Genomic DNA, 24853 nt, shown 5'->3' with positions numbered 1-24853 from the left:
TCCAACGTGGCCTCGCCAGGCCTGGGTCGTTCGAGACGAGGCAGGAGAAGACATCACAGGTCGTCTTCCTCCTCGTATGACTCGGATAGAGGATCTTATAGCCGTCGTAGCCGGCATAGTCACCGCAGGAGACGGTGTTCCATTTCCTGTCGGAGTCGTCGGTCACGATACTCGAGATACCGTTCGTCTTCATCCTCGGGATCCCATGGTCGGGCATCAAGACGGAATTCACCTTGTCGTTCTCGGGATGAACAGCCAGGTCAGGCCGCGCAAGGAGGCCCTACGTCATCGGTGATCCCAGTGCCTGAGGCGCCAGTTGGTGAGTTTGATTATTCGGGTGCTTGGGGCGGGGTGGGGGACAAGTATGTTACAGTGGACACGTTGAGAAGCATTTTAAGTGGGGATAAGGTGGTTTTGAACCCTAAACTGTTGCCTCAAAGCGTGTCCCCTTCGGCTCTCCCGCCTGTTCGCGCAGATATTCATAGGGACGTTTTCTATTGTGGTGTTGCCCCTTTGGGTTCCCACCTGGATCAGGAGACCATAAATAAGATCTGGACCAATGATTATATAGATATTTGGTCCTTATTGTCGCCAGAACAAAGCTCGGTTGACCGTGAAAAGCGGCCTGTGGACAGGCCGTATGAGCGCCGTCCTAAGATTGCGAAGTCCATAAATAATTGGCTTCAAGCGTTTTTTGTCTTAGGCTGTGTCATGGGTAGAAAGCATCCTGAGCGGTGCTCGGAACTTTTTCTATACATGGACACAATTTATAATTCGTATAAGACGCATGGCGGTTCCGCTTGGTGGAGATATGATGAGGATTTCCGGCGTCGCCTTGCTCTTAATCCGCAACTTGGTTGGGGTGTTAAAGCCACAGATTCATGGCTGCGCCTTATGATGTCCCAAAGGCCCAGCCAGCCCTTTCATTTCGGGGCCCCGGGCCAGCAGCCTGGCTCGGGGCCAGTTTCGGCCCGCAGGCCTGGCACCTGCTGGCTGTTTAATGACGGCCACTGCAGGTACTTCGGATTATGTAAATACAAGCATGAATGCTCGGCATGTAGTAGGCCCACATGCACTCGTCAAGTGCTCTCGCCCTGCTCAAAAAGCCACCTCCAGTAGGTCAACCCCACAACAAGAAATTAAGGACCCCAGTGAACGTCTCCGCGATGGAGCCGTGGCTAAGCAGGTACCACAATAAAGTGGCAGCTGCTCAGCTGCGGGTTGGTTTCACGTTCGGATTTTTCATACCTTTTCGGTATTCTGTGACCCCGTCGTTTTCCTCTAACCTGAAATCGGCCAGAGAGCTTCCATCTGTTGTTTAAAAAAATAGCGAAAGGAGGTGTCCCTTGGTCGCATGGAACGGCCTTTTGCTTCACTCCCTTTCTCCAACCTTAGGGTATCCCCTTTGGGTGTAGTCCCTAAGAAGGAGCCTGGAGAAAACAGGTTGATCCACCACTTATCTCATCCCCGAGGCTCATCCGTAAATGACGGAATTAGTGAGGAAGCGTCTTCGGTGGTTTATGCCTCTTTTGATCATGCAGTTTTGATGGTTTAGCAAGCCGGGCGTGGTGCGCTAATGGCTAAATCAGACATCGAGTCCGCTTTCCGCCTTTTGCCTGTACATCCGGATTGTCATCACCTTTTGGGTTGTGTCGTCGATGGGGCTTATTATTATAATACTTGCCTGCCCATGGGGTGTGCAATTTCATGCAGGCATTTTGAGCTTTTCAGCAGTTTCCTGGAATGGGTCATTAAAGATGATTCAGGCTCTAAGTTGGTCACTCACTACTTGGAAGACTTCTTGTTTGTCGGTCCAGCAGGTTCGGACAGGTGCAGCAATGTTCTGATGAGGTTTAAGGAGTTAATGGGCGTTTTTGGTGTCCCATTATCTGAGGAAAAAACTGTGGGTCCTCTTTCGTGCCTTTCATTTTTAGGCATTGAAATCGATACCATGGACATGGTTTTCCGTTTACCTGTTGAAAAAATTGATAAGCTTCTAGGTTTGATAGATGGTTTCCATTCCCTTAAGAAAGTTACGTTGGCACAGATGCAGTCCCTCCTGGGGTCTTTGGCTTTTGCGTGCCGCATTATGCCGATGGGCAGGATTTTTTCTAGGCGACTGGCCATGGCCATGCGAGGTGTTCAGCTTTCACACCATAGGATTCGAATAGGCCTCCCGTTAAGGGCGGACTTACAAGTGTGGAGGAATTTTTTGTTGCAATATAATGGTCGCACTTGCTTCCAAGGCGAGGAGCGTTCGTGTCAGGACCTCCCCCTGTTTGCTGACGCGGCCGGGTCTGTTGGTTTTGGAGTTATTTTTCGGGACCAGTGGTGTGCTGAGCGTTGGCCATCCAGATGGATTGAATGTGAATGGACAAAAAACCTCACGCTGCTCAAGCTCTTTACATTGGTGGTGGCGGTTGTTATTTGGGGTGAGGAATTGGCCAATTCTCGAGTTTGTTTCTGGTCCGACAATGAAAGTGTTGTCCACGCTGTGAATCATTTGTTGTCTTCTTCACTTCCGGTTGTGAAGCTGATTCGTTTCTTGGTGTTGAGATGCTTGTCCCTTAATATTTGGGTTCGTGCTTGGCACGTGCCGGGTATAAAGAATTCTATGGCTGATGCGCTTTCACGTTTTGATTTCCAGAAATTCCGGGAGCTTGCTCCATTGGTCAGTCAGCAAGGAGCAACGTGCCCGGACTACCTCTGGGAGGTGCCGGAGGCCCCCTGATGCCGCTGGTTCGTGCCTCCATAGCTTCATCAACATGGACGGCGTACGGTAAGGCTTGGCAAGAGTGGTGTGTTTGTGCAGGTAATCTGCCAGTTGCTTCATCTAGCTCAGCCAGGATTGAGGCCTTAGAGCGTTACTTGCAGCAGCTCCATGCCGCTGGTTCGTCAGCGGCTTTGGCTAAGAATAGGCTGTCAGGTTTGGCCTTTCATTAAAGGCTATGTGCGCACTTACCGGATTTTGCCGCGGATTTTCTGCATGTTTCGCTGCAGAAAATGTTCATAACATCTCGGCAGTGAATCACCAGCAAATCCTATGGAGAAAAAAAATCCTGTGCGCACTGGGCGGAATTTGACAGCTGCATGTTTTGCTGCGGGAATCCCGCAGCAAAAACAAGTGCATGTCAATTCTTTTCCGCACATCGCTGCGGGATTTCACTCCATTGACTCCAATGTTAATCATGAAATCCCGCAGGGAATAACGCAGGCAGCAAATTCTGTGCGGTTCACTGCGTTTTCCTGCGTTATTCCCTGCGGTATTTCGCGGTTTACCTCCGGTAATGTACATCGCCTGTCTGCGGTTTGCAGGGAAGTGATGTCATTACAGGAAGAGGAAGCCATGCAGAGAGTAAACACACACAGATCACACACACACAGACACATAGAACACACATAGAAAGAAAACGGAAATATAACAAACAAAGAACGTGGGCTCCGCTGCATATTTACCTTCCAGCCGAGGTAAGCACACAGCGGCGGCCCGGTATTCTCAGGCTGGGGAGGGAGAGGGGCAGGGATAATGTCCCCTGCCTCACTCCCCCTCCCGCAGCCGAGAATATCAGCCGCAGCTGCCCCGGCACTGTCGCATGCATTATGCGGCAGCACCGGCGTGTCCTCGGCTCTTCTTGCTGCCGTGTAGCAGTGGCAGCAAGGTAATACAAGGGGTTAATGATGGTGGGGGACCACCGCCATTAACTCCAGGCTTGATCATGGCAGCGTCTATGTGACAGCTGACATGATCAACCCGTAAGTAAAGTGAATAAAACACACACACAGAAAAATCCTTTATTTTAAATAAAACAAACAAGCCTCGTTCACCATTTTATTAACCCCTCCCGCACCAAAGCTCCGGCGTAATCCACCGCTTCGGCGTAATCCACAGGTCCTGCGCTGCTTACATCCAGCCGCGACTGTCACAGACACAGCGCTGAATGAAAGCAGCAGACAGCAGAGGTAATTACCGGTCATTTCCCACGGCCGGTAATGTGAACTCACTGCCGACCGTGGGAAATGCAGCGATCTGTCCTCTATCTGTCTGTCTATCTATCTATCCCTCTATCTATTCTTCTGTCTATCTACTATCTCAGAATTAAATGACTTTTTTTTTTTTTTTTTTCTTCAATGTGCTTTATTGCATTGAATGCAATAAAGCACATCCCAACCCGCACGCGGCAAAACCGCGGCAATACCGCGAACAATACCGCGGTAAAAACGCAGCAAACCGCATGCGGTTTTCGGGTGCGGTTTCCCGCGTTTTTTTACCGCGGGTGCGGTAATCTTTGAGAGCATGCGGAATTTTCTCAAGAAAATTCCATTTCCCAGTGCGCACATAGCCTTAAGCTGCGCAGATGGGAGGATGGCACAAAATGTTTTATTTTGCGCCAGGCTTTAAATGGTTGGGAAAGATTAAGGGAGCAGAAGTTGCTTAGGCGTCCAATTTCTTTTTCGCTTTTGCAGCGTCTTATAGTAAATACTAATTCGATTTGTAGTTCACCTTTTGAAGCGATTTTATTTGCTTCTGCATTCGGGATTGCATTTTTCGGGGCCCTGCGGGTTAGTGAGCTGGCGGCCCCTTCGGCGCGGGTTCCTGGGGGACTGCAAGATAACGATGTCGCTTTTTGCAACGGCGGTATACGCATTCGTATTCGGCGTTCGAAGACGGACCCGACGGGTAGTGGGTTGTGGTTCCCCCTGTTTTCTATTACTGGTCCTATTTGCCCTATCAAATTAGTTTCTGATTATTTGGCTGTTCGCCCTGAAAGTCCTTCGTTTTTTGCGCATGCTGACGGGTCCCCGTTGACTAGATTCCAGTTTTTGGCGGTTTTGCGACGGATCTTGATTTTCTTGGGTCTCCCTCCGGGTGAGTTTGGTACCCATTCGTTTAGAATTGGCGCAGCTACAGAAGCCGCACGCGCAGGCTTAATGAATGAGGACATTAGGAGGGTTGGCAGATGGCGCTCGGGGTGTTTCTTTCGTTATATCAGGCCTGAACTGCTTACGCTTTGATAACCGTTATTTGCATCTGACTTTTAGTATTTTCTCGTTTCAGGTTGTTCCAGGCCAAGTGTTTGGGTCCTGGGACACTCTTATGTTTATTGGGCTGGGCAGAGGGCCAAGATACGTCCTGGTGGTAAATCACTCGGTTTTGTTAATGCGGAAGTGAATTGGAGAGGCATCCGGGGGCTTACGTGGTCACAAGTGCTTCCGGAAGTTGGGAATATATCAAGAACGGCTGTCGGACCAGTCGTTTTGGTTTTGCATGCGGGGGGCAACGATTTGTGCTCAATACAGATGACGGAGCTTCTTACGCTTATGCTAGTGGATATTGATAAGTTCCCCGCGTTTTTCTCACAAGTAGTTATTGTATGGTCGGAGACAGTACCCAGGGTGGTGTTGCGCGGAGCGCGGGATTGGGCAGGTATGGAAAGAACCCGCAGGACCATAAACCATCGTATTTCACGGTTTGTGCATTTTAAGGGCAGGGTTATTGTGAGGTACCGCCAATTAGAGGGGACTAATGCCAGGCTGATGCGTCCAGATGGGGTCCACCTGAATGAAATTGGGTTGGACATCTTTCTGTCTGGGCTGCAGGACGGAATTGAGGAGGCGTTGTTTGTGCTGGGTGGGGGGTTGTAGCTCCGCCGTGTCGGCGCTACTCTGTGGCGGAAGATCGGCTATGGGTAACATGTGTCGGGAGTCCGGCGGCATAACCCCAACACTTCCGGTGGTCAATTTCAGGAGCTGCGACCTTACCCTTCCAAAATGGTGGTCTTAAAAGATGAGAGTGGTTGTAAGTTTTTGTTTACTCTCCAATAAAGTTATTTAAATTTCTAATTTGGTCTTTTCTTTGCGTCGGGGAAAAAGGGGCCTTTTTTAATGTGTGGGCAGTCTGACTTGTGTTCTTCTTATTGATTAGGTTCAGAGGATGATCTCGGGGAGGACCCTCGACTATGAAGACGTTTTTAAGGAGATGGGAGAAGATCCAGAAGCTGAAAACACAATTTATGTCTCTGGTTTTCCGAAACCGTTGATGGAGGAATTTCTTCAAAATCGGTTTAATCGTTTTAAGGAAATTAAATCTATATTTGTGCCAACAAATGAAAATGGCTGACAGCGAGCGAAATACTGTTACCTAAGTAAGAAATGCTATATATCATTTATACAGAATTGGCTCCGCTCTCTGGACGCCTGATGACTAGGACCCTCGCTGACCGTGATGACTAGGACCCTCGCAGACCGTGATGACTAGGACCCTCGCAGACCGTGATGACTAGGACCCTCGCTGACCGTGATGACTAGGACCCTCGCTGACCGTGATGACTAGGACCCTCTCTGACCATGATGACTAGGACCCTCGCTGACCGGGATTACTAGGACCGTCGCTGACCGTGATGACTAGGACCCTCGTTGACTGTGATGACTAGGACCCTCGCTGACAATGATTACTAGGACCCTTGCTGACCATGATTACTAGGACCCTTGCTGACCATGATTACTAGGACTTCTACAGTAATTATGTGACCACTAATGCACATGACCGGTCGGATTTTCCGCATAATTCAGGCTGTTCGTCTTGTGCTCGTTGCAGGATTTCATAGCCCTGAAGCCACTGCTGAAGCCGTACGACATATACAGACACACGGAGGACTGAGGACTATGAAGGCCATTACCTCCTGTCACCTCCATCGCTGGCTGCAAGCTGCCGTCTCCTGTGTTCCTCCACTCCAACCCAATACCCAAAAGCTTTAAACCCTTTGCGCATTCTGTCATACATGTACATCACAGCAAGGGTGCGTTTATCTAGAGCGGGCTCAGGAGCTGTGCCTGCCCCATACAGGGCAAATTCTGGCTGTAATACATAGCTAGTCTGCCTGTAAAAACTGCTCTGTAATTATTTGTTAACTAATAAGAAAGAGGGAGGCAGTACTACCTGTATTCACATTATTTAACAGGAAGGCAGTACTATCTGTATTAACAATTTTTGTAAAGAGATGGGTAAAATATATCTTTGTACCGTGTTAGCCAGTAGAGATAAAAAAAAATGTTTAAAATAACTCTCAGTTTTTTTTAAACAATTTTTTTGTAAAGAGATGAGAAGGCAGCACTATCTATGCATGTATCTTGTAGAGTGACAGATGGCAGCTGGACTATCTGTGCCTACATCATTTATAGGAAAGGATAAGTATCTACTTTCATCATTTACATGATGAGACAAGAAGGCTGTTCTAGCTTAACTTAAAGTATGTACAGAATGAGACAGGGAGGCAGTATTATATGTGCTAACAATTTACGTGAAAAGATGGGAAGGTAGCACTATCTGTACCTATATCATGTACAGTAACAAACAGAGTCAGTACTATCTGTGCTAAAAATGTTTGTGAAGAGATGGGAAGGTAGCACTATCTGTGCCTATATTGTGTACAGTGACAGATGGTGGCAAAACTATCTGTGATAAGTATCAGCAGTGAGAAAGGGAATAATACATAACTTTTATTAGAATTATTAAAAAAATTGCGTAGTGCTGCAATTTATAAATTAATTTTTTGTGCAAAAAAATGAAACAATACTCATGTCCAAGAGGACCAACAAAGATAGCGTTGGAGCCCCCCCGGTGGTGTCCGTCATTGATAGACCATAATCACCAGATGGACATTGAGGGGCTTCGACGCCAAATCAGTGTCCAAGATTCATAGACACTGTGAATTGATGACTACTATGAGCCGGATAAATGGGGCAACAACCTATAATCCTATTAGTCAGGTTAGGGTCATGGGAGGATATATTCCAGTGGGAACCAAGCCCCCCAATAGGACTCACCAATGTAATATACAGTATGGGGTTACTAAATCCCCCAAAAAAACAAGCTTTTCATACATGTAAACACCAATTACCAACCATAACCTAACAGAAATCTAACAAAAATCCATCCAAGATCACAGTGGTGTTTCTTGGATTTAATTCAGAGTATAATCACGGCAGTAAACATATAGGTATAATTATTGCCTCTTGCTTATAATGACCGGCTCATTTATACATCATGCAATTATAAATAGAGAAATGGAATGGTCTCACCCAGTTGTAGGTGCAGGTCAGTAGTTAGAAGGGGGTCATCAGGATAGATGAATCGGGTGGCTGTCCATGGCCGGGCAGGAGCTCTCTCCCTGGCAGGAACTAGCTGAACCCTCAAGCCCCATTAGCTCCAGCCCTTACAAGGACCGTCCCAAACTGACCCTGATTAAATTAGCCCTAAAGATTCATCACCATGGAACCTCCCGACGCGTTTCCTCCGCCAGGATTCATCAGGGGAGATACTATAGGTGAAGGGCTCAAGATGCAGGTATAGAGACCCCAACATACAAGTGGTCAGACTCTAGGGTAAGCTGCCACTGCAAGTTTCCACTATTAAATAGACCATTAATTGTTTGGGACGGTCCTTGTAAGGGCTGGAGCTAATGGGGCTTGAGGGTTCAGCTAGTTCCTGCCAGGGAGAGAGCTCCTGCCTGGCCATGGACAGCCACCCGATTCATCTATCCTGATGACCCCCTTCTAACTACTGACCTGCACCTACAACTGGGTGAGACCATTCCATTTCTCTATTTATAATTGCATGATGTATAAATGAGCCGGTCATTATAAGCAAGAGGCAATAATTATACCTATATGTTTACTGCCGTGATTATACTCTGAATTAAATCCAAGAAACACCACTGTGATCTTGGATGGATTTTTGTTAGATTTCTGTTAGGTTATGGTTGGTAATTGGTGTTTACATGTATGAAAAGCTTGTTTTTTTGGGGGATTTAGTAACCCCATACTGTATATTACATTGGTGAGTCCTATTGGGGGGCTTGGTTCCCACTGGAATATATCCTCCCATGACCCTAACCTGACTAATAGGATTATAGGTTGTTGCCCCATTTATCCGGCTCATAGTAGTCATCAATTCACAGTGTCTATGAATCTTGGACACTGATTTGGCGTCGAAGCCCCTCAATGTCCATCTGGTGATTATGGTCTATCATTGACGGACACCACCGGGGGGGCTCCAACGCTATCTTTGTTGGTCCTCTTGGACATGAGTATTGTTTCATTTTTTTGCACAAAAAATTAATTTATAAATTGCAGCACTACGCAATTTTTTTAATAATTCTAATAAAAGTTATGTATTATTCCCTTTCTCACTGCTGATACTTATCTTAATTTTGAGAGGTAATTTGGGAACGGCTTCTCATCACCTGTTTCTATACTGCTGGTATTTGTTAATTTTTTGGAAGGTATGGCCGGTTTTTTATCAACAGGTATAAATACCGAGTTATGGTTGGAGGAAGCTAAGGAGGTATTTTCGGAACAAGCATTTAGCCAGAGGAAATATACACCGTCATTTAATACGGCCTTCAAAGAATTAACTCAGACCTACCAGGATCAGACCACCTCTTGGTGGGAAACACAGAGCCTTGAGAATTATTTGAAGGCCGGCATAGTCCCTAGGGGACTCAGGATCACGCTCACTCCAGGCCCTAGACATAGAAACTCTGAATTCATCACCAAATGGGAAAATGAAGCAACAGCATGCTCCCTAAAATTTATGCAGCTGTTGTTAGATCAAGAGAAACAGACACTAGCCTCTCTTAATGATAAATTGAAAGAACAAATCGAAATAACAAAAAAATTCTCTAATGAACCTGACTTTGTAACCAAAGAAACCAAATTACGTGATACCATCGATAGATTCCAATATAAATTAAAGGAGAGGAAACACAAACAATTCATACGTGACTTACAAGACTTTAAAAATAACAAAGTCTATTCTCAACTAGGCAGACACATCCCGGAAACGGAGATTGAACCCTCCTCTACAGACACAGAGCAATCTGACACTGAAGGAGGAAACCGCAACACTAGAGGGCAAGGACGGGGTAGAGGGCGTTATTACGGAGGCAATAGGCCCAACACACGACAGTATCAGCAAACTAACCCCTCCCCCTCTTTTTTAGATCACGGGTACTACCTGAGAAACAGAGGCAACACAACGAGGGGTCGCAATTGAAACAGGGGACTCAAGTTATCAACTTGTCTTCCCGAGTACTTACCTCTAAAGAATTGTCCATTCTTGAAAAAGGCCTGTCCTTCGTGCCTAGCTCCAATTTTGATCTCTTTGGATCTATTAAGGATCTAAATTTATTTGTGCGTAAATTGAGGTGGCATAAGCATTTTGCAGCACAGGAGAAACGTAAATGTAATGAATTGGGTATCCCAGTTGAGTTATTATCAGGGGTAGAGTTACTTGCGAGTTTGGATGAACCTGACCCCAATACTCTTGGGAAAGGCCCATTTAGTAAAGTACGTGCTAAGAGCAAAAAGATGCCCCCAATTTCTATGGAAACATCAGCTATCGATGTTTTTCTTGAGCTAGTCTCGAGGGACATGAAGCATCTAGCCCAGACAAAATCATTTACCCGTTTCAATTGCGACAAAATGGAAATGCAAGCCCTACAAAATTTAGAAAAAGATCACAAAATCGTAATAAAACCCTCAGATAAAGGAGGTAATACGGTGATCCTAAATGCGGAACAATACAAGGAGATGTGCCTACAAATCCTTAAGGATAAAAATACGTATGAAATTCTGAGATCTAACCCCACCATACATTATCTTGATGAATTAGGAGATATTCTAAATAATGGCCTTGCAGAAGGTGTAATCACCAAAACTGAGTTTGATTTCTTGATGCCAGACAACCCAGTGGTGGCGACTTTTTACAGCCTGCCAAAGGTGCATAAGGGTCTCAATCCACTAAAAGGTAGACCCATTGTGTCTGGTGTCAACAACATCAGCCAGAACAGTGGGCTCTACCTGGATGAGATCCTTGCTCCATTTGTGTCAGCGTTACCATCACACGTGAGGGATACCTCAGATCTATTACTAAAACTTGATGGTCTTTCCGTAGATCCCAAAACCTTACTGGCCAGCATTGACGTGGAGGCTCTGTACTCCTCCATCCCTCATGCAAGAGGGATGGAGGCAGTAGACAGCTTCCTAGGCACAAGAGGGCTGCAGTTCCAGCAGCATAACCAGTTTATCAGACAACTCTTGAATTATTGTCTTACTCGCAATTTCTTCCTATTTGACCACAAATTTTTCCACCAACTCAGGGGCGTGGCAATGGGGTGCCCTTGTGCCCCCACGTACGCAAACATCTACCTGGGTTGGTGGGAAGAAACAGTAGTATTTGATACATCGAAGGCCCATGGGAACTATCTGTCTAAGGTGGAATTATGGCTCCGTTATGTGGATGACATATTCATCCTATGGTCAGGAACACAAGAGGAGTTTCGGTCCTTTGTCAGTCTGCTGAATATTAATAACCTGGGTTTGGCTTTTACGTCTGAAATTAAGGAGACAGAAATTGCATTTCTAGACGTCTTAATTAAAAAAAGCGTAACAGGGGATATCTGCACGGATATGTACCGTAAACCGACAGCCTCCAATTCCCTCTTACGCTGGGAAAGCAGCCACCCAGTAGCTTTGAAGCGAGGGATACCAAAAGGACAATACCTGCGGGCTCGCAGAAACTGTTCCGATGGGGAAACATTCAGCAGACAAGCAAGGGACCTGAGACAACGATTCCTGGACAGAGGGTACCCAGGTGGAATCTTGAAAAAGGCATACGGAGAAGTAATAAACAAGAACAGAACACAACTTCTAAACCCAATTAAGAGTCCTAACATCAATGAAAACGAGCCTTTCAGATTCATTACCACCTTTGATAATGGAGCCCAACAAGTAAGGGAGATTTTGCAAAAATACTGGGGTGTGTTGCATATGGACAGTGATCTTAAAGGAGGCCTCTGTGAACAACCGAGTATAACATACAGGAGGGGGCGCTCCTTAAAGGATCGTCTAGTCCATAGCCACTTTCAGGCACCTACTAATGAAACCTGGCTGAAGTCTAACATCAGAGGTTGGTTTAAATGTGGCAATTGCATTGCTTGCCCTTTCATCACTAAAAGCAAGACCTTTGCCAGCCATGTCACAGGGAAAGAGTATGACATTAGAGAATTCATAAACTGTAAGACTGAAGGCGTAATTTACAAAAAGACTTGCGCTTGTAGCAAAGAATACATCGGCAAAACAAAGCGTGAATTACGTCGCAGAATTGGCGATCATTTGGGAGATGTCCTACACAAAAGGGACACCCCAATCGCCAGACATATCAACGCCTTTCACGGCGGGGACACAAAGGCCATGAGTTTCCAGGGCATTGATATAGTGAGAAAACCACTCAGAGGCGGCCCTTGGGATCAGAAAATCCTACAGAAAGAATCCAAGTGGATCTTTATCCTAGACACAATAGCACCAAAAGGCCTAAATGAACAGCTCAGTTATAGCTGCTTTCTCTGACTTTCTTGGCTCTGAACATCTTTCTCTTTCTCCCTTCAACCTATCATTTATAATGCACAGATCTGTGTTAATGGTACTCGAAAGAACCTGTTATGGTCTTTACTGGCCAAGAAACCTCATGTGAGCTAACTGATGAACCTTCAGTGAGCTCACTTCATTTGTCTTTAAATACATAATGTGATCAAACAAAGGGTTAATCCCTCTAGTTATGGTGTAAATTAATTTAATGGAACATATTCTATATAATCTATACCGCCAAAATTATCACATTTATCTGTTCTATTGATACTTATATCCTAGTTAAGCCTTGGGACTTGGTACGTCATGGGACTATCTGGCATATCCAATTAACCATTACAACGTCTGTCTAATTTTGGTTATGTTTAATATCAATTTGATTATATTTAGGCATGACTTATCCTATAGCATCTTGGGGGTTAAAATCTGTGCTGATTGCGCAGCAGCATGTTTGCCTGCTTCTGTTTGTTTAGTCGGCACCAGTTCCCCTCATATGCTAAGACTAAGCATCTTAGGGGTTAAAATCTATGCCGATCGATCGCACAGCAGCATGTCTGGCTGTATCTGTTTGTTTAATCAGCACCATTTCCCCTCATACACTAAGATGCTCGATGACGTGATCTCGGAGGTGGGGCAGTGTGTTCAGCACTGCCCCACACTGTGCACGTCACAGCCACCATCGCCTGGAGCATTCTGGGTTTGATGATGCTCCCAGCTGGGCGGGACTAGATGCCCACACCCAGCACGATCCTATACTGGATGCTGTATGCTGTGTTTTTTGTCTAAATCGGCTCCAGTCCACTCCATGTAGCATGGCATTGTGGGATTGATGACGTGTGCTTGGGGGCAGGGCGGTGCTGTGATTCAGCACTGTCCTGCACTATGCATGTCAGTCAGTGTGGTGTGTAGCATTCTGGGATTGATGACATGCCCAGGTGGGCGGGACAAGATGGCTGCGCCCAGCACTGCCCCACGCTGTGTGATGTTTTGCTACCTATAGTTACCTGTTACAACAGGCAGGTGAGTTTAAACACTCGTTTTGATGTATTATTGGTTGGTTTTTTTGATTGTCTGATTGTAGCAACAATTAATGGTCTATTTAATAGTGGAAACTTGCAGTGGCAGCTTACCCTAGAGTCTGACCACTTGTATGTTGGGGTCTCTATACCTGCATCTTGAGCCCTTCACCTATAGTATCTCCCCTGATGAATCCTGGCGGAGGAAACGCGTCGGGAGGTTCCATGGTGATGAATCTTTAGGGCTAATTTAATCAGGGTCAGTTTGGGACGGTCCTTGTAAGGGCTGGAGCTAATGGGGCTTGAGGGTTCAGCTAGTTCCTGCCAGGGAGAGAGCTCCTGCCCGGCCATGGACAGCCACCCGATTCATCTATCCTGATGACCCCCTTCTAACTACTGACCTGCACCTACAACTGGGTGAGACCATTCCATTTCTCTATTTATAATTGCATGATGTATAAATGAGCCGGTCATTATAAGCAAGAGGCAATAATTATACCTATATGTTTACTGCCGTGATTATACTCTGAATTAAATCCAAGAAACACCACTGTGATCTTGGATGGATTTTTGTTAGATTTCTGTTAGGTTATGGTTGGTAATTGGTGTTTACATGTATGAAAAGCTTGTTTCTTTGGGGGATTTAGTAACCCCATACTGTATATTACATTGGTGAGTCCTATTGGGGGGCTTGGTTCCCACTGGAATATATCCTCCCATGACCCTAACCTGACTAATAGGATTATAGGTTGTTGCCCCATTTATCCGGCTCATAGTAGTCATCAATTCACAGTGTCTATGAATCTTGGACACTGATTTGGCGTCGAAGCCCCTCAATGTCCATCTGGTGATTATGGTGTATCATTGACGGACACCACCGGGGGGGCTCCAACGCTATCTTTGTTGGTCCTCTTGGACATGAGTATTGTTTCATTTTTTTGCACAAAAAATTAAATTTATAAATTGCAGCACTACGCAATTTTTTTTTTAATAATTCTAATAAAAGTTATGTATTATTCCCTTTCTCACTGCTGATACTTATCTTAATTTTGAGAGGTAATTTGGGAACGGCTTCTCATCACCTGTTTCTATACTGCTGGTATTTGTCAAAACTATCTGTGCCTACATAATTTATAGGAAAAGACAAGCATCTGTTTACATAATTTCCAGGTAGAAACAAGAAGACTGTTCTATCTTAACTGAGTACAGAGAGAGACAGGGAGGCAGTACTATCTGTATACATATTATTGGCAGAGTGAAAGTACTAGCTGTGCTTTATATAAATTTCATGAAGAGACAGGAAGGTAGTACAATCTTTGCTTACATCATTTACATAAAGAGACAGGGAGTAAGTAGTGTCTGTGCCTAAGCCATTTGTAGGATATACGACGCCCCTTTGCACCTTGCTCTCTCGTTGCTATACGATGACTCCTTCCTTCTATATTAAATGTTTGAATGAGTGTAAAAAATCTGTGGGAAAGAAAAGATGTAAAGATCTTTGTACAACACATTTTGTGACTTATTTAGGAATATAAAGTACTGTGCAAGGGTTTGTGTCAGGTGTGGAAAAATTGTTGCAAATTAAGAAGACAGAATGTAGGGACAGAGACCCTGAGTCCAGTGAAGAGTCACTTATTAAGCTGTGTGCTGCTGTTTCAATACAGTCAGTGATGTATCAGCAGGAGATTATCACTGCAGGTCTAGGTGTTTCGTGCCTCCTGGTCAACTTATGTGTAAACCTGCCCCCACTGATTAGCAGCTTTCTGCCTATGCACAGTGTACACAGCTGCTAATCAGTGGTGTGGGCGGGGCTATACAGAGCTCAGCATTCTAAGCTCTGCTAGATCTGCAGCAGATAAAACTGTGATTGTATAACAATTGCTGCACCCAGTAACGTAAATAGTACATCCCTGCAATCAGGATCTCTGTCTCTACATCATGTGTGATGCCCTGGACCCCAGGGGTCACAGGTAATAACACCTACAACACCCCCACACCCCCACCCCCTGTGAGGACACACACCCGTCACCCGAAAGGGAGACCTGATTCCTCCCTCAGGGCCAGTAGGGCACACCAGGTGGGCGGAGTCAGGTGGAAAGGCATGCCCACCGAGGAGACTACTGTCCTGAGGCAGGAAATACAAGGAGTTGAGTTGTAGAGTGGACAGTGAAAGGAGGTGTAGAGGAGCAGAGCTGTCAGGGACCCGGGTAGGAGCCTGGGATCCCTTGAAACGTCAGGCAGGCAGACAGTGGTGGCCGTCTGCAGGAGTATCGGTACAGCAACCGGCGGAAACGTAGGGACCGGGCAAGGGTTGGAGCCCGCCGGCCCTGAACTGGGGAGTCAACCGCATGTAGACCGCGGCTATAAAAGCAGGGACGCCAGGACCCTGCGCCGATCTTCGGCTCCTGGAAGAGGCCGCTGCTAAGATGCTGAGACCGACCGACAACTCCGTAGTCCCCGCGCCCGCGCCTGGCACCGCTTCGTGGGTGGAAGTCCGGACCGTCCAGCTAAGCAGCCGTCTGCATGTCCGTGTGCAGCTCCTCCTGGAGGAGTGGGAGGCCGACATGGCGGACGTGGTAGCGGCTATACGGAGACGCGAGGTGGAGGAAGATCTGGAGGAGCGGGTAAGAGACCCACGCCCCTGTATTCCCGAGAGATCGGCCACGGCGGCTGAGGGGCCCGGCCTGCACCCGCTCACCCTGCTGCCTCCCCCGCCACCCGTGTTAGTTGCTACCGCCCCACCACTAGGCGCGCTACCCGACCCATCGGTAGCGGTACCCTGCCCGTCCGCCCAAGCGGACCGACCTGCCGCAGAAGCCCGTCACCGACCCGAACCGCTCCCTTGGAAGCTGCCGAAAACCGAGCCCGTCAGCGGATGTATACCGGAGGCACCCGTAGCAACCGTGCCTGGTCCCGTACCGGCTCTGGCAGCCCGTCCCGTACAGGAGCAGGAGGAGGTCCAGCGGGAGAGGAACCCTTTACCCATCCCCCACGTTTCGGCTGAGGCTGCGCCGGGTTGCAGCTGTAAGGCAGCACCCCAGGCCATGACACCGCGAGACCTTCCACAGAGGGCACCAGTAATGAGCAGCGTGAAGGAGGGGCCCGACCCGTGCACAGGGGCCCGCAACAGCCCCTTACTGGGATAGGGAACCGACACCGCTGGGCCAGGAGATTGCGGAGAGAGAGAAGAGGAAAGCGGAGCTGGTAGCCCACAGTATTAGAGAGAAGGAGAGCCTCCGCAGAGCCACCTTCCGAGTACGGGGCCCGAGGAATGAAGGACAAGTGAGGAGGTTCGATGTCCGTAGAGGATACGGCTTCATTTTTGAACCGGGCCTGGAGGCCGAAGTTTTTGTGGCCCGTAGAGACGTGAATGACCACCTGCCGGAGGATCATCCGGGCCGCAACCTGCTTCCTGGTGACCTCATCACCTATACCCGGCACTGCGGGGAGAGGGGCTGGTTTGCCCTTGACGCTAGGCTGAAGGGAAGCCAGGGGCCCCAAGCACCAGCGCAGCCCCCTCCCCCGGTCGGTGGAGTTGGACCTGAAGTGAGTCAGCGGTCCCTCCGTTACATCGTTGTCCCCGTTGGGACCACCAGTACCGTTGTGAGTAAATGAAAAGTAATCAACCGATGCTTACCAGATTTACACCGTAATTGAACCGGCCGTTGCCGGCAACTAGTCCCCGTAGGGACCTTTTGCAACCGTTTGCGTAAGAAACTACTTACGGAAGAGCCCGAGAACTTGCAGGGCAACCACAAACTTGTGGCATGTAAATATCTGTTGGCTTAACACCGTGACCGCCTCCGGAGAGGCTGATTTGGGAGGAAGGGCCTGGAGGAAAGGGATGGCCCAGGCCCGCCACTACCGTAACCGGTGGCGATCCTCCGGGGGTCAGGGGTTCCCCATGGACGTGGGTTCCCCTGAAAGAGACCGTACCCGCTCGGGCAATTTGGTTCTGGACTGGGGCAAGGGGTGCTGCCCACTTCTTAGGGGCAGCATCAGGGCCAGGTTGTTTGGGCGAGGGGAGAGCGGAAGCCGTTACCGTTAATAAAAATGAACCGTTAGTAACGTTTAAGAATGTACCTCCCGTAAGGGAAGATTGAAAGAATGCTTATGTTTTATATGTTTTACCGTTTTTTACAGTTTTGAAAAGGAAGATAAAACCGGTGATGGACGGGCAGCCCGCGGACAGTCTGCGTTTAACCAAGGGGGAATGTGGCGCCCTGGACAAGCCAGGACGTCACAAGTACTGCAACAACACACCCCACACCCCAGTTAGGCACATCAGTCACAAATACAAACCCTTGTTGCCTCCCTCCAGGGGCTGATGTCCACACCAGGTGGGGTGGAGCCAGGCGGTTGGCCCCACCCACCGAGGAGTTCACAGCCCTGGAGGTGGGAAAAGAAGTCAAATTTGTTTAGGAGAGTGAAAGTGGAGGAGCAGTGAAGTAGTGATGGAGGAGCAAAGAGTCTGACCGTGTCCGGGTACGTGGCCCGGGCACCGGAGAGCAAGGTTGGCAGACGGTGATGACCGTCTGCAGGAGAGGCCGATTGACGCACAACCGTAAGGACCGGGGTCGGGCGGTGGCCCGCCGGTACCGGACCGGGGAGCGAAGAGAAGCCAGCACCATTCGGCAGGGCCTACGGACCCCGACCAGACTTGGAGTCGCCGTTAAACCGGTCAAATCCGTCAGCGATGGGAACCTCTGGGGTTTCCCAGCAGTAAAGAACCGACTGAAGGCAACTGCCCAAACCGTGAAGGGGAACACAGTCACCACCAAGGCTACCATTCCCAGGGCCAGAGCATGCGGGCAAAAAGGGGCTCCTCTAGCCAATACACCACTGGGGAGCGGGCTACCGGTGGGAAGCCATCGGGGCCGAAAACAACACCGGTGCAGGGAGAGATAGTCACTGCCAACCTACTGGGAGTGACCACCGCAGCCGTCTGTGGAACCCGTCCATCCAGCCGTCTGTTTTACCAGAGACTCCGTGTATGTTACTGGCTGAGTGAGTATCACCGTGCCGTCGGGCACTGCGCTGCCCCCCTCCACCCACGAAGGGGAGAGAACCAACTCAGCTGCTCCCTGTCATCGCTCCCGGGATCCCCGTCCAGAGCAGCGGTGGTGCCCTTATCATCACAAACCGTGGGTGGCGTCACGGACCACATCCCCAAACCCACACCACCCCTTTCACTCACGGGCGAGGAACGCCGCTCGAGGCCCCGGATCCAGCCTTCCGCTCGAGCCACTGAGCAGCCGCAGCAGCGCCGGACCGGAGCGCTCGCGTGGAGCGCAGCGGCGAGCGCGTGCCTCCCCGCCAGCGACATATGTGTATGTGTGTGTAGAACTTGTCTGCAGAAAAGCAAGCCATCGTATGACGGTGTTCAAAAAAAAAAATATGGTTCTTGGTAAAAGGGCAGGAAAAAAAATATCAAACAAACGCTTGGTCCTTAAGGGGTTAAAGGGAATCTGTCACCAGGTTTTTGCCATTTAATCTGAGAGCAGCATAAAGTAGGGGCAGAGACCCTGATTACAGCAATGTGTCACTTACTGGGCTACTTAGTGTAGTTGTTTTAACAATAACTGAATAATCAGCAGGCAGTTATCATTACAGGACTACTTAGCGTGCTGCAGATAGTCCAGCATATTGATGCGCTCTGTATAACTGCTGGATCTGCAGCAGAGAAAACATTGATTTTATCAAAATGACAGCAAACAGCTCAGTAAGTGACACATCGCTGGACTCAGGGTCTCTGTCTCTACATTATGCTGCTCTCAGATGAAGGAGCAAAAACCTGATGAAAGATTCCCTTTAATATCATTGAGCACCCGTCAGCATTAGACCATAGGTTTCCCATCTTACATACAAGTGCACCTGTATGGCCGCTATGAGGTGGCATCAGAAAATAACATGTCTGACCATATGGACAAATCTGACACATTGCTCCTCCTGTTCCCAGACTTGTATATTCATGCAGCTCATGATACAATAATGCATTTTTTTTGTATTGTTCAGTTTTTCCATCTCTGTAGGAAGAAATGAGTGAAATGAAATCGATGAGGCAGCAAAAAAGACCGCACAGGAATGGAGAAGAGGACGAGCCCGGCTCTAAGAGAAGAAAGGACGAGAATAACGGGGGCCAAGAAGCGGTCAATAGAGTACACCCGCAGAGGAGCAAGGTGACTTTACCACACCTGAGACCTTAACACTAATGAGTCACATGACACCGGGGAGGAAATATGGCTAACTGGGAGCAATTTGGGCATTTTCGCTTAGGGGTGTACTCACTTTTGTTGCCACCGGTTTCGACATTAATGGCTGTGTGATGAGTTACAAATTTACAGTTATACAAGCTGCACACTGCCTATATATATTATAAGAGTACTATCTTCAGTGCTGTCCCATGAAAAGATATAATAAAAAAAAATTAACAAAAATGTGAAGGGTCTACTCCCTTTTTTTTTGCCACCGGTTTAGACATTAATGGCTGTGTGTAGAGTTATTTAGAGCACACCAAATTTACCCTGTTATACAAGCTGCACACTGACACTGTACATTGTATCACAGGGTCAGATCCTCAGTGTTGTCCCATGAAAAGATATAAATGTGAGGGGTGTACTTACTTTATTGATATATGGTATTATTGTGTTTCTCGACAGAAATCTCCCAGATTATCACCCGCATTATTTTGTGATAACTGTGAAATTCAGCCCCAGCAGCTGCACCAGCTCCTGAAGTACGCGGCTATCGGAAAGCGGGGCGGTGCCACACAGGCAAGGTGCGTTCATCTTTCAGGGGGTGCCCAAGTCACAGCAGGAGGCAGCTACAGCGCAGGGTGCCCAATCACAGCAGGAGGCAGCTACAGCGCAGGATCCTTTGTACAGCGGCTGCCGTATTTGAGATGTGTAAGTGTCGTGCCTCTTTCTGTGCAAATCAGGATAATGTGAGTTTTTTTTTAACTTAGTTTTTACATTTTTCTAACTTTATTTTTACATATTATTACAACACATAATTTAATGTTTTTCCCTTTTATTATTTTCAGGATCACCCAATACAGAAAATTACATCCGCACCAACTGCACGGGGGAACCTACGGACAGCAGCCCTCTGTTTGGTCTGGATTGTGAAATGGCACGTATATAAGAGACCGTATTTCTGACGTGTCAACCAATAAAGCTGTGTATACCAAAAAGATAGTGTACCTCCCCTCCCCCATCATCCACAAACACACATCCCCATTATGAGAGAGGCAAGACGCAGTCAGATCTGCCTGACAGCAGAGCAAAGGATCGGGCATGCTGAAACCCAACATGTCTGATCCTTTTTTAGGGAATCCCTTGTACATCCTTTATTATCGGTGCCGGTGGATATATTTCTAATACATCAATTTTGGTTTGATAGGACAAAGTGTAAATTTAAAGCCTTTTTTACAAAATACAGTTTAGTAGCTTAAAAAAAATCTGAATTTTATAAAAAAAATTGCTTTGTCGCAATTTTGTTACACCTGTAATTTTAATTTTATTTTTCAGGGAGGAGGAGCACTGAGGAGTTGTATATTGGCTTGTTATGAGTAGTTTGAGAACAGGGAGGAGGGACACTGAGAAGCTATCAGCATGTACTGAACAGTGTGAGATCAGGGAGGAGGGACACTGAGGAGCTATCAGCATGTACTGAGCAGTGTGAGATCAGGGAGGAGGGACACTGAGGAGCTATCAGCATGTACTGAGCAGTGTGAGATCAGGGAGGAGGGACACTGAGGAGCTGTCAACTTCTACTGAGCAGCGTGAGATCAGAAAGGAAGACCACTGAGGAGCTGTCTATCAGCTTGTACTGTGCAGTGTGAGATCAGGGAGGAGGGACACTGAGGAACTGTCAGCTTGTACTGTGCAGTGTGAGATCAGGGAGGAGGGACCCTGAGGAGCTGTCTATTAGATGTCATGTGGCTCGTTGTCCTATGGCGGCCATGTTGATCTAATAGACAGTTTCATAGATTTCTGACACCAGTATTTCTATATCCGCAGTGTTTGACCTGTAAAGGGCACGAGCTGAGCTGGGTGTCATTAGTGGATGCACAAGGCCAGTGTATTATGGATGAACTGGTGAAGCCGGATAATCTCATGATAACTTACAAGACCAGGTATTCTCTCTATTCTTACATACATTCTGTCTTTCTCCTGTAATGATCTATGGTTGGCTTAATAGATTTTTTTTAACAAAATGGACGTCATGTTGACTTGCAGGTCACCCAATGACTTAAAATTTTGGGCTGTTCCGCTTATTACTTTACAATGATGGCTCTGACGTGCTCTGAGAATCTGGAATATTTGTCACCATGGTAACAGACTACAAACAAACCTTATGTAGTCTGGACCTGCGCTCCTATCCCTACTTATTAGTATGTACATAAAACGTTGTGCAGGATAAGAAAACGTGGATGATTTGTCAAAACCGCCACATCTGTCCGTGGGTTGAGTCTGGTGCTGAAGTTCTGCTCCATTGAAGTGATTGGGGCCGAGTGGCTTTATTACATAGAAATAAAGGGCAGATATGAAGCTGTTTTTGGACGAACCCAACTGTGTTTTACTAATTCTGTGCATCCCTGTTAAAGGTAATGTTTTACCATGGCAAACTCTCAGTTGCCTCAATGATCTGCTTATTAAACTATCTGCAAGGAAAATACAGTGTGCCAGTAATGTATATGAATGGCTAATGTAATACGTGGACAGGCTGACTGATGATAAAGTGGCTCATTTATGCCACTGCTCATTAGGTAGAAGAGAAATTACTTAGGCTATGTGCGCACTGGGAAATGGAATTTTCTTGAGAAAATTCCGCATGCTCTCAAAGATTACCGCACCCGCGGTAAAAAACCGTGTCTGTGATGTCTGTGTGTGTGAGTGTGATCTGTGTTTGTGTTTACTCTCTGCACGGCTTCCTGTTCCTGTAATGACATCACTTCCCTGCAAACCGCAGAAAAGCGATGTATATTACCGGAGGTAAACCGCGAAATACCGCAGGGAATAACGCAGGAAAACGCAGTGAACCGCACAGAATTTGCTACCTGTGTTATTCCCTGCGGGATTTCATGATTAACATTGGAGTCAATGGAGTGAAATCCCGCAGCGATGTGTGGAAAAGAAGTGACATGCACTTGTTTTTGCTGCGGGATTCCCGCAGCAAAACATGCAGCTGTCAAATTCCGCCCAGTGCGCACAGGATTTTTTTTCTCCATAGGATTTCCTGGTGATTCACTGCAGAGATGTTATGAACATTTTCTGCAGCGAAACATGCAACAGATCCGCGGAAAATCCGCGGCAAAATCCGGTAAGTGCGCACATAGCCTTAGAGGACCTGTAACCAGGTCAAAAGTAACCAATTTTTTTTTTTTTTTTTTTAATTCTGATGCTCCCCTAAGTTTTTCGTTTTTTTATTTTATTTAAATCCACAATACAGTATGGGCCTTTTTATTTGGTGTTATTTTTTATGGTCTTTTCTCCGGGGCTATGGCTCGCGTGGGACCACCCCTGGGGCTGTGGCTCGCGTGGGACCACCCCCGGGGCTGTGGCTTGCGTGGGACCACCCCCGGGGCTGGGTTCACAGGGTAGTCTTCTGTGGTGGGTGATCCCCCAGGGCGCGGCTCGCATGGGATTCCTCCGAGGCGTGGCTCGCGAGGCGGGGGAGCCCCAAGGTGTGGACCGCGTGGGATCGACCCGGGGTGTGCTCGCAGGATAACTTTCTGTGGTGGGGCAAGGGGATCCATTTGGGGCTTGGCTAGCGGGGAGGGAGGATTATTTTTATTTGGTGTATTTTCTTTATGGTCTTTTCTCAGGGGGCGTGGCTCGGGTAGGATCCCCTGGGACGTGGCTCGGGTGAATCCCAGGGGCATGGCTCGCATGGGATCCTCCTAGGGTGTGGCTCCCGTGGGATCCCCTAGGGTGTGGCTCTTGTGGGATCTCCTGGGGCGTGGCTCGTGCGACGGGGGATCCTTTCGGGGCGTGGCCTGCGGAGCGATCCTCTGGAACATGGCTCGCGAGGATCCTCCCATTCGTGTCTTTAGGCTGTTTTGAATAATTGATCTGTGAGCCCCGTCCTCTTATAAAAGCCATAACAATTAGCACAAAAAAAGAGCATATTTCTGGAACCGCACAGCAGATAAAGAGGTGTCACTCGGGGGTATAGCGGGAATAAAATAAGACCAAAAAGTGGCCTCTTTGATCTGGTTACCGTTCCTCTGTAGTAACATGGCCGGAGCTCTGTCTTACCGAAATGACCCTGTTAATACCTAAGTAAATGTTCCCGAAGAGATTTTCTTTTTTCTGTACAACACAATCTCTCACATTTGTGTAATTTATGTGCGGTCAGGTTCTCGGGGATCACTAAGAAAAAGCTTCATCCTGTAAAAACCAAACTGAAGGACGTCCAGGAAAGAATAAAAGCTCTCCTTCCTCCAGACGCCGTGTTGGTGGGACACTCGCTGGAGAACGACCTGCGAGCTTTGCAGGTGAGCGCTCACTTCGCACCATTCGTGTGTATAGAGCCGGCAGTGCGACCCTGACCATTGTTTCTTTCCTTTTTTCCAGATGATACATTCAAATGTTATTGACACGTCCATACTTTTTGCACGAAACCCAGGAAGGAGATTCAGATTAAAGTTCCTGGCGCAAGTGATACTAAAGTACGAAGCTTCACGTTCTATCTCCCTACAGGAGACTAAGGGACATAATCTTGAGGTAATCAACCTCTCCAATTTGGTCCTGACTAAATCACAGATTGAGATATTAAGCCTCGGTTTGAATTTTGCGCCTAACTATGATTTTAATTATTTTACAGTGATCAAGGACTTACACCTCTTCTCCCGAAAATTGGTGCTGAAAAAATTACACGCTAAGAGAAGTTTGGACATTTCCCCCCTGACTGATGCCGAAGTAGAGGCCATTTCTATTCTTGAGGAGTTGGATGAATCCTCCCCACAAATGGTAGGGAATCATGCGACTAACTTTCCCACCTCAATATATCCCCGCTCCACCACTTTCCAACCATTTTCGATTTGCCCTGAGGTTGAGATCTTTTGCAAATTGGTCTCTGAAGATTTTAAAAATTTGAATAAGAGACATTCAGGAGATAATCTCACCTCTGACCAACGTAGGGCTTTAAAAGAACTTCAGGAACTGGATGACATTATCATCAAACCAGCGGATAAGGGGGGAAATGTGGTGGTGTGGCCTCGGCACATGTATGAAAAAGAAGCAGGTCGCCAACTTCGCGACCGTCATACATATGCCCCCTTGACACAAAACCCACTTGGTGGATTTATGATTGAGCTATATAATATTCTTGATAGAGCCTTTAGACAGGGCATTATTACTAAGAAAGTATTGGACGGTTTAACCATCAAATGCCCTGTTGTACCA

The 24853-nt window shown here is 47.4% G+C and overlaps 1 protein-coding gene across 6 annotated transcripts in view; it reads left to right on the top strand.

The window, feature by feature from the left end:
• Positions 1 to 20570, top strand: part of LOC142245371 (uncharacterized) — a 22040-nt gene extending 1470 nt beyond the window's left edge. For 2 of the 6 annotated variants that reach the window (XM_075318020.1, XM_075318018.1), the window contains 8 exons: positions 1 to 319; positions 2648 to 2779; positions 5057 to 5797; positions 5924 to 6143; positions 6596 to 6797; positions 19458 to 19621; positions 20102 to 20347; positions 20485 to 20570. The exon at positions 1 to 319 is cut by the window's left edge. In XM_075318020.1, coding sequence (XP_075174135.1) covers positions 1 to 319; positions 2648 to 2779; positions 5057 to 5643 — 1038 coding nt within the window. In that variant the 3' untranslated portion in view covers positions 5644 to 5797; positions 5924 to 6143; positions 6596 to 6797; ... (1 more) ...; positions 20102 to 20347; positions 20485 to 20570. Of the gene's footprint in view, positions 320 to 352; positions 2780 to 5056; positions 5897 to 5923; positions 6144 to 6595; positions 6798 to 19457; positions 19622 to 20101; positions 20348 to 20484 lie in introns of those variants that run through there. The other 4 variants (XM_075318021.1, XM_075318022.1, XM_075318023.1 and 1 more) reach the window with 4 other exon arrangements.
• Positions 20571 to 24853: the final 4283 nt, after the last annotated feature.

The sequence above is a fragment of the Anomaloglossus baeobatrachus genome, chromosome 7 (assembly GCF_048569485.1).
Source record: "Anomaloglossus baeobatrachus isolate aAnoBae1 chromosome 7, aAnoBae1.hap1, whole genome shotgun sequence".
Lineage (NCBI taxonomy): Eukaryota > Metazoa > Chordata > Amphibia > Anura > Aromobatidae > Anomaloglossus > Anomaloglossus baeobatrachus.
The sequence above is the reverse complement of the archived record's forward strand: the minus strand, read 5'-3'. Positions and strand labels throughout refer to the sequence as shown.